Source organism: Colossoma macropomum, unplaced genomic scaffold (genome assembly GCF_904425465.1).
Source record: "Colossoma macropomum unplaced genomic scaffold, Colossoma_macropomum, whole genome shotgun sequence".
NCBI classification, from domain to species: Eukaryota; Metazoa; Chordata; class Actinopteri; order Characiformes; family Serrasalmidae; genus Colossoma; species Colossoma macropomum.
This window is the reverse complement of record NW_023496024.1, coordinates 130,001-140,000: the sequence shown is the minus strand read 5'-3', so window position 1 is coordinate 140,000 and position 10,000 is coordinate 130,001. Positions and strand designations below refer to the sequence as shown.

At 38.8% G+C, this 10,000-nt stretch overlaps 1 protein-coding gene across 1 annotated transcript in view; it reads left to right on the top strand.

Annotated features, from left to right (window-relative positions):
* The window catches only part of LOC118804039 (ly6/PLAUR domain-containing protein 1-like), a 53,349-nt gene that overhangs the window by 32,079 nt on the left and 11,270 nt on the right, over positions 1 to 10,000 (top strand). The window contains exon 3 of the mRNA XM_036564647.1: positions 4,344 to 4,594. Coding sequence (XP_036420540.1) covers positions 4,344 to 4,594 — 251 coding nt within the window. The remainder of the gene's footprint in view (positions 1 to 4,343; positions 4,595 to 10,000) is intronic.

Genomic DNA, 10,000 nt, shown 5'->3' with positions numbered 1-10,000 from the left:
GCGCAGTGTGTTATAAGCTCTGTAAGTCTTTGTGCTGTTTAAATAACTTTGGCAGAAAGCTGACGTCCCGGTGAGAAAAGAGTATCATCCTTTAGTCCGAGAGCGTGTTAGACATTCACTGCGCCTCATGTCCAGAGCTCTGCTTCCAGCTTTCTGCAGGGTATTATTAAAGTAGGTCTTACAAGGTCTGTGTGATATAATATTCTGTGTGTGGTGCAAAACAGCCATGAAAAGAGAAGTTTTGTCTTCTGTTGTAAAGTGATATTGTTAATGCATGCGCTGTACAGGGTGGTGGAAAATATGATATGCACGAAAATGGTACAAATATTATTTACAACACTGTTTCACATAATGATATTACATTATGTTTTTAATAAAATTACAGTACACATCTATTTTCCCACAAACTGTAATAAATAAAAAGTAATTCTACTAACTGTAGTGAATAAGTGGTGAATTTACTGACTGTGGTGAATAAGTGGTGAATTTACTGACTGTGGTGAATAAGTGGTGAATTTACTGACTGTGGTGAATAAGTGGTGAATTTACTGGCTGTAGTGAATAAGCGGTGAATTTACTGACTGTACTGAATAAGTGGTGAATTTACTGACTGTAGTGAATAAGTGGTGAATTTACTGACTGTAGTGAATAAGTGGTGAATTTACTGACTGTGGTGAATAAGTGGTGAATTTACTGACTGTGGTGAATAAGTGGTGAATTTACTGACTGTAGTGAAATAGTGGTGAATTTACTGACTGTAGTGAATAAGTGGTGAATTTACTGACTGTGGTGAATAAGTGGTGAATTTACTGACTGTGGTGAATAAGTGGTGAATTTACTGACTGGTGAATAAGTGGTGAATTTACTGACTGTAGTGAATAAGTGGTGAATTCACTGACTGTGGTGAATAAGTGGTCAATTTACTGACTGTGGTGAATAAGTGGTGAATTTACTGACTGTGGTGAATAAGTGGTGAATTTACTGACTGTGGTGAATAAGTGGTGAAATTACTGACTGGAGTGAATAAGTGGTGAATTTACTGACTGTAGTGAATAAGTGGTGAATTTACTGACTGTGGTGAATAAGTGGTGAATTTACTGACTGTAGTGAATAAGTGGTGAATTTACTGACTGTGGTGAATAAGTGGTGAATTTACTGACTGTAGTGAATAAGTGGTGAATTTACTGACTGTGGTGAATAAGTGGTGAATTTACTGACTGTAGTGAAATAGTGGTGAATTTACTGACTGTGGTGAATAAGTGGTGAATTTACTGACTGTGGTGAATAAGTGGTGAATTTACTGACTGTGGTGAATAAGCGGTCAATTTACTGACTGTGGTGAATAAGTGGTGAATTTACTGACTGTGGTGAATAAGTGGTGAATTTACTGACTGTGGTGAATAAGCGGTAAATTTACTGACTGGTGAATAAGCGGTGAAATTACTGACTGTAGTGAATAAGCGGTGAATTTACTGACTGTGGTGAATAAGTGGTGAATTTACTGACTGTGGTGAATAAGTGGTGAATTTACTGACTGTAGTGAATAAGTGGTGAATTCACTGACTGTGGTGAATAAGTGGTGAATTTACTGACTGTGGTGAATAAGTGGTGAATTTACTGACTGGTGAATAAGCGTTGAAATTACTGACTGTAGTGAATAAGTGGTGAATTTACTGACTGTGGTGAATAAGTGGTGAAATTACTGACTGTAGTGAATAAGTGGTGAATTTACTGACTGTGGTGAATGAGTGGTGAATTTACTGACTGTGGTGAATAAGTGGTGAATTTACTGACTGTGGTGAATAAGCGGTCAATTTACTGACTGTGGTGAATAAGTGGTGAATTTACTGACTGTGGTGAATAAGTGGTGAATTTACTGACTGTGGTGAATAAGCGGTAAATTTACTGACTGGTGAATAAGCGGTGAAATTACTGACTGTAGTGAATAAGCGGTGAATTTACTGACTGAGTGAATAAGTGGTGAATTTACTGACTGTGGTGAATAAGTGGTGAATTTACTGACTGTAGTGAATAAGTGGTGAATTCACTGACTGTGGTGAATAAGTGGTGAATTTACTGACTGGTGAATAAGCGTTGAAATTACTGACTGTAGTGAATAAGTGGTGAATTTACTGACTGTGGTGAATAAGTGGTGAAATTACTGACTGTAGTGAATAAGTGGTGAATTTACTGACTGTGGTGAATAAGTGGTGAATTTACTGACTGTGGTGAATAAGTGGTGAATTTACTGACTGTGGTGAAAAAGTGGTGAATTTACTGACTGTGGTGAATAAGTGGTGAATTTACTGACTGTAGTGAAATAGTGGTGAATTTACTGACTGTAGTGAATAAGTGGTGAATTTACTGACTGTGGTGAATAAGTGGTGAATTTACTGACTGTGGTGAATAAGTGGTGAATTTACTGACTGTGGTGAAAAAGTGGTGAATTTACTGACTGTGGTGAATAAGTGGTGAATTTACTGACTGTGGTGAATAAGTGGTGAATTTACTGACTGTGGTGAATAAGTGGTGAATTTACTGACTAGTGAATAAGTGGTGAATTTACTGTGGTGAATAAGTGGTGAATTTACTGACTGTGGTGAATAAGTGGTGAATTTACTGACTGTGGTGAATAAGTGGTGAATTTACTGACTGTAGTGAATAAGTGGTGAATTTACTGACTGTGGTGAATAAGTGGTGAATTTACTGACTGTAGTGAAATAGTGGTGAATTTACTGACTGTAGTGAATAAGTGGTGAATTTACTGTGGTGAATAAGTGGTGAATTTACTGACTGTAGTGTATAAGTGGTGAATTTACTGTGGTGAATAAGTGGTGAATTTACTGACTATAGTGAATAAGTGGTGAATTTACTGACTGTAGTGAATAAGTGGTGAATTTACTGACTGTGGTGAATAAGTGGTGAATTTACTGACTGGTGAATAAGTGGTGAATTTACTGACTGGTGAATAAGTGGTGAATTAAGTGAGCGAGTGTGTCCACGGGCCTGAGGGGAGATTCTTTCCAGCCCGCGGCCTGACAGCCCATCACATTCACAAAATGATCCCATTACATTGAAAAGAAACAGTAAATATTAAAAATGTAATAATAATAATAATAATAAATAATATAAAATCATAATAAATGACCGTTTTTTTATTCTTCTTCTCTGGGCTGTCAGAATATATTAGTATTATTCTAGTGTAAACGATGGTCGGTGGCCAGTGAACCCTCAGCGTCCTGACATTCAGCTGAGTCATTCTCCTGAACTCTCTCTCCTCCGTCCAGTCAGTCCGATCACTCTGTCCTTCTCTGATCTGCCCATCTCTTCCCCTGTGTGTGTGTGTGTGTGTGTGTGTGTGTGTGTGTGTATATAGACGCACAAACACAAACATACTGATCCACACCTACACACATCTATTTTGATCTTGTTTGTTTTATCTATCTGTCATTTTGCTTGATTCTATTTTGTCTAATTTGTTTATTGTTTGTTTTATTTTTCTGTCATGTTATTTTATTCTATTTTGCTTTATTGTATTTCATTTTGTTTGCTTTATCTTATCGTTTTATGTCATTCTAATTCATTTGGTTTGTGTTATATTTTATCTGTTTAGCTTATTTTATGTTTTGTTTTTTTATTTTGTTTTTTTTTGTTATGCTATTCTTTTTTGTTTATTGTATTTTGTCTTGTATTGTTATTTTCAGTCTTGTTTGGTTTAAATTGAACTTATTTGTCTTGTGTTATTTTAGTTTGTTTTGTTTTGTTTTATTTTGTGTTCTTTTATTTTTCTTGTTCTATATTGTCATTTTTAATATCATATTGTATTTTATCTTGTGTTATTCTATTCTATTGTGTTTTGTTTAGATTTTTTTTATTATTCCAATTTGTCTTATTTTATTTTATTAAATGTTCTCTTGTTATTTTATTCTATCCCATTTTGTTTTATTTTATATTTTTGTGTTATTCTATTTTCTCTTATTTTGCTTTGTTTTCAGTTTAATTTTCCTTGTTTTCATTTATTCCCTGTGAGTTTATATTTAAATTTTTATTCAGACATATTTTTATTATAATTGTAATGAGTTAAGGTGTGTGGTGGCGGATGTTCAGGAAGCAGAGCGACTGTATACTGAGGATATTAATGACTCACCTCATCAAATCCAGACCAGCAGGAGACGACAAAACACAAATAACTATCAAACAAACAAACAAACAAACACGGTGCTCTCTGGGTTCGTCTGACTCGAGTCTTTCAGGTTTTTATGGATGTAAATGTTTTGTTTTTTCTCTTTCTCTGTGTCTGTGTATGTGTGTGTGTGTCTGTGTGTGTGTGTGTGTGTGTGCAGGGATCCACTACAGGAAGTCGTGTGCGTCGTCGGGGGCGTGTCTGATCGCGTCGTCGGGGTATCAGCAGTTCTGTACGGGGAAGCTGAACTCCGTGTGTATCACCTGCTGTAACACTCCGCTGTGTAACGGCCCGCGGACCAGGCGCCGGCCGGCGGGGTCCAGCGCTGCCCTCCTCCATCACACTCACCCCTCCATCACACTGTCCTCTGCACTGCTCTCTCTATCCCTCTATCTCTGCCCTTCTCTTCCGGTCTCTCTCTGATATCTCCAGCCTTCTCTCTCTCTCTCTCTCTCTCTCTCTCTCTCTCTCTCTCTCTCTTTTTACCGACACCTGTACTTCCTCACCAAACAAACTACAGAATTCACACGTTATGACATCACACTCCACCCTGCTGGGTCACGCTATATGACTTTACGTTACACTTTATAAAACCAAGTTACACTACATCACTTTATGTTGCATTTCATGATGCTGGGTTTCACTGCATGACTATGTTACACTACAATGTTCGGTTACACTATTTCACTATTTTTAAGATGAAGTTACACTATATGACTTTCTGTTACACCTTATAAAGAGTAAGTTACACTATATGACTTTCTGTTACGCCTTATAAAGAGTAAGTTACACTATATGACTTTCTGTTACGCCTTATAAAGAGTAAGTTACACTATATGACTTTCTGTTACACCTTATAAAGAGTAAGTTACACTATATGACTTTCTGCTACACCTTATAAAGAGTAAGTTACACTATATGACTTTCTGTTACACCTTATAAAGAGTAAGTTACACTATAACACTATGATGCTGGGTTGCACTGTATGACTGTGTTACACTTACACTATACGACTTTGTTACACTACAATGCTCGGTTACACTATTTGACTATTTCTAAGATTAAGTTACACTAAATGACTTTCTGTTACACTTTATGGTGCTGGATTACACTCTGTGACTTTTTGTTACTCTTCATAATGCTGGGTTACACCATATGACTCCACGTTTGCATGGAGTCATACTATGTGACTTTATGTTACACTTTAAAAATTACTTTACAGTACAAGGCTTTTTAATTGCACTTTTTAATGCTAGGTTAGCATACGAACTGTTTCCGTTTTACAGTGCTAGGTTACCCTACATGACATTACATCATGATTTCAGCTTTGGCCTGTATCACACTGTACGACACTGTATTCCTTTCTAATATCGTGTGAGATTCTCTGATATTATGTTACCATTTCAGCATCATGAAATTATTTCTTTTCAATTTTGCGTAACCGATTTCAGCCGTAAGTTCCACACTGAACATCACATCCCTCCTTCCACTCCTCCTCTCTCTCCTCATTTCTCTGTTTTCTTTCTCTTCTCTCTCTCAGCTTGTTAACAGTTTCCACACATCTCACAGACTCACACATTAAGAATGTCATCCCTCCCTCCCTCCTTCCTCTCTCCCTCTCTCTGTCTTCCATTATCTGGCCTTGTAGACTTCTGAGTAGCACCAATATTTTATTTCATATCGCAGCGCGCAGACAAATAAAACAGCCGAAAGGAAGAAACATTAACAACAAATATTTCTATCAGGCTGTTGTCATTTTCATGCTCTGCTTTGGTTCTTTATTTGGCTGAGAGGAAATGAATAAATTTACCCTGTTAAAAAACATCCTTTCAGTTAAATCCAGATTTCTGCCTGGAAGAAAAGGAGGGGTTTCTTTCCCTCCTGCAGTAGCACTGAACTGTAGCTTCATTAGATTAGATACATCACATCGTGCAGCAGCTCGACCAGCACTGCAAAAATGAACACTATACACCATTAAAACACAGACATGAGAACAGAAATCCACACCGGAGTGATTATACAGCACTGTGCAGAAATCAGAGACCACCTTTCATTTCTTTATCTCTATTCATTCATAGCATCAGGAGAAAAGCTGAAGGTATATTTAACGTGAAATTACTCAGCAGCTCAGTCTCCTCTCAGCTGTGTGAGTCACTGAGTCTCTCTCCCTTTATTCCAGCTTCCATTCTTTTCAGGAGACTCACTTTCAGGTCCTCAAAGAATCTGCAGACACACCTCCAAAGTTCAGTCTTAGAAGCTGGTTGATGATTTTCTGAAGTAATCAAACACATTCAGTGGTGTTGAGGTCTGGACTCTGGGGTGGTCAGTCCATCGTTCAGCTTCTTTGTTTGATGTGTCCGTCTCCTTTTCTCAGTGAGGTTCTTCTTGATCAGCTACACATCCTTTCAGACCCACAGCGCTGAGTCGTCTTCTCACAGTGGAAGGATGGACAGAAACACCTGTGGATGTTTTCAGATCTGAAGCAGCTTGATTTTCTCCTCTCTCTCAGAGATGAAAGCTTTAAGTGCTGTTTATCTGACGGGGCAGTTTTGGGGTCGACCAGCTCTTCCAGGTGGTTGTTAGGAGGAACATTTTCTCTGGAGATTTTCCAGTTTTACCTTTCTCCTTCCTGATGAAAGTGGAACTTATATCCAATCTCCTCAGAAATCCCTGAGAAAACAAACAACTTCTGGTTTTTAAATGGACATTAAATTAACGGTCTCTGACTTTAACACAGTGCTGTAACTAACAAGTAATGGAAGCTTCTACCCCACAAATCAACATGATGCCAGCTGCAGGCCTGAATCACCGCATGCTCCCCTGAACCTGCGTGAAGGTTCAGTGTCTCTAACAGCGTCTTGATTTTGTGGTTTTGGACACTGTATGACTCACTGTTTCTACAGAGCTCTGCTGGTGACCTACCGTATAAATATCACTAATGCATGGCCACAACTTAGCAAGGCATGGGAACGAGATCCTAATGCGTAGCCACAATTTAGTAAGGCGTGAGAATGAGATAATTAACCCTTAACCACAGCTTAAAAAGGCATAATCTTGTTCCTGTCCTTTACTAAGTTGTGGCCACGACTTTGTTATCTCTTTCCCACACCTTACTAAGTTGTGCCCATGCATTAGGATCTTGTTCCCACGTGTTAATGCATTGTCTTCCTCTGTACAGGATGTCTCCAGCAGGGCTCCGTAGTTATACAGACATGGCTGTTATTCAGGGCTGAGGCTTCAGGCAGGTCTGATGCTTTCAGGTTGTATTTGCGTGATGCTCATTAAGCTCACGCCTTTGTTTAGTTCTTCATTTTGTCGTATGATCATAAAGAGGCACAGCTGTGTACTTCATTGCAGGGTTTAATAAGGAACTGTTCGCTTTATCGAGGTGTTTTTGCTTCTGCACGTTAAAACATTAACTTACACAAACGTGAAACCAACAGAGCAGCAGCTCCAGTCTAGTTCATCTTCCTCCTGCTCGAGAATCAGCTGGAACCGTTTAGAATGACCACGTCTTGCGATTTAGTGGTCATTTTGGTCTTTTTTGCCACTCTAAAGTATCGAATTTGGCTAATTAGCTACCTTGCTTGCTAGTTATCTTAAAAGGGAACCAATTTGTCAAATGTCCCACCTAATTATATTGATTAAGATGTAAACAGAGCAGTTCAGAGCGGTTCAGAGAGGTTCAGAGCGGTTCAGAGCGGTTCAGAGAGGTTCAGAGTGGTTTGGTGTGAAACGTTCTGCTCTAGATAAACTTCAGAACTGTTCACAGTGGTGGTGATAGGAACCAGACGTCCACCTCTAAAAGCTCCCTCACAGAAAGTTACTACATGAAATGGTTATGAATTCACTGCCTGATGACTGAGACACTGTTTTATGATAGTTTAGAGAACTTAAACTCCATTCATGGTGGAGGGATACATGCAGGGCACTGTGAGGCAAAATAGTCCCCAAAGAAAACTTATTATTTCAGATTTTCCACTATTTTCCAACATCAGCTAATTGGTTCCCCTTGAACTTATTGGCTGATATGAAATGATACACTGACTGTTCTGTGACTCACACGAATCTCCACATTTACACAAAATCATGAGCAAAAACACTTTTTTGTTAACCTCTGTGGAGGTTAGCATAAATGCTAATACTGTTAGCTTCCTTCCTGCTAAAAAAGACCAGTAAAACCATTAGATAAAGTCCTGGACACCATCAGGAACTAGCAGAATCTTTTAGTGGTTTCTATGAGGGCAGACTTGCTCAGTGAACTCTTTACAGAGCTATAATAAAAAAAAAACAGCACATCAAGATGGTTCTTCAAGGGTTCTTTAGTAAGGGAATTATTCTATATAGAACCATGAGCACTCAGTGAACCCTTTGCAAGCTTACAGAGCTACAGAGAACACTTGTAGCAGCTGTGCCTTTTAAAAGCTGGGAAAAAGAAAATCCAATTCCATTGTGTTCTTGGGTTCATTTGCCATTACAGCCTCAAACACAACAGGACTTTACCTTCATCATCACCAACGTTTATCTGCTGTGTTTGTATTTACCGTAAATTGAGCTGCTAATTGGATGTGAGTTTTTCACCTGGAGCTTCCATTACATGTTGGCTAAATTCCTCCACAGTATAAAAGAAAGGAGCAAAATTTGGACACCAAACTTGTCTTGATTGATGTTTTACATAAAAACCCAATTCCACAGAAGTTGGGACAGTAGGTAAACACAAAACATCAGAAATCAGGGATTTGTAAATTGTCTTTTACAGATAATGATTTGAAAACAGCAACAAAGCAACAAAGAGACATTTAATATTTTACCTCATCAACTTTATTGATTTTTTAAAAGTATACACTAATTCCAAATTCGAAGCCTGCAGCACATTACAAAAACGTCAGACGGGGTCATCTTAAGACTGGTTCGACTAGATTATACAGGTAACGGGTGGTGCTGTTATGATTGGGTGTAAAACGAAAGGCTCAGTCGACACTTTGTGAAGAACTGTGTGAGTGAAAAGTTTAAAAACAATGTTTCTATGTTGGAGTTTAGGGATTTCACCATCTACAGCCCATAGGATTATTAAAGATTCAGAGAATCGGCAGAAATCTCTGCGTAAAGAACAAGGCTGAACACCAGATGGCGTTGTATGAATATGACCACATGGGCTCAGGAACACTTCTGAAAACCCTCATCAGTAAACACAATTCGTCTCTGCTTCCACAAATGCTGGCTTAGACTGTACTCTGCACAGTGGAAGCCAAATATCAACACTGTCCAGAAACGCCGCCGACTTCTCTGGGTTCAAGCTCATCTGAAATGGACTGATGCTTAGTGGAAACGTGTACTGTGTTCTGAGTCCACCTCTCAGATTGTTTATGGAAATGATGGACATGGTGTTCTCGGGCCAAAAAAGAAAAGGACCATCCAGTTCTACATCCAGCGTCTGTCATGGTGTGGGGGGGTATTTGTGGGGAACCTGTGAAAGCACCATCAACACTGAACACATTTAGAGCAACACATTCTGCCTTTTAAACGCCGTCTTTTTCAGGGACGTCCATGACTATTTCAACATGACACACCAAGAAACATGTTACAACAGCATGGCTGCATAACCAGAGTGTGCGGGTTCTAGACTGACCTGTCTGCAGTCTAGAACTATATGATAATGGAGACTCTGGACTGCTGAGCAGCTGAAGTGTTCTAGGTGCTGGTAAAAGGAAAGGTGATGTAACACAGAGGTGAATCGGCTCCTGTCCCGACTTTTTCAGAAAGTTTTGCAGGCATCAAATTAAGAATTAGCACATATATTCAAAACAGTTAGTTTGA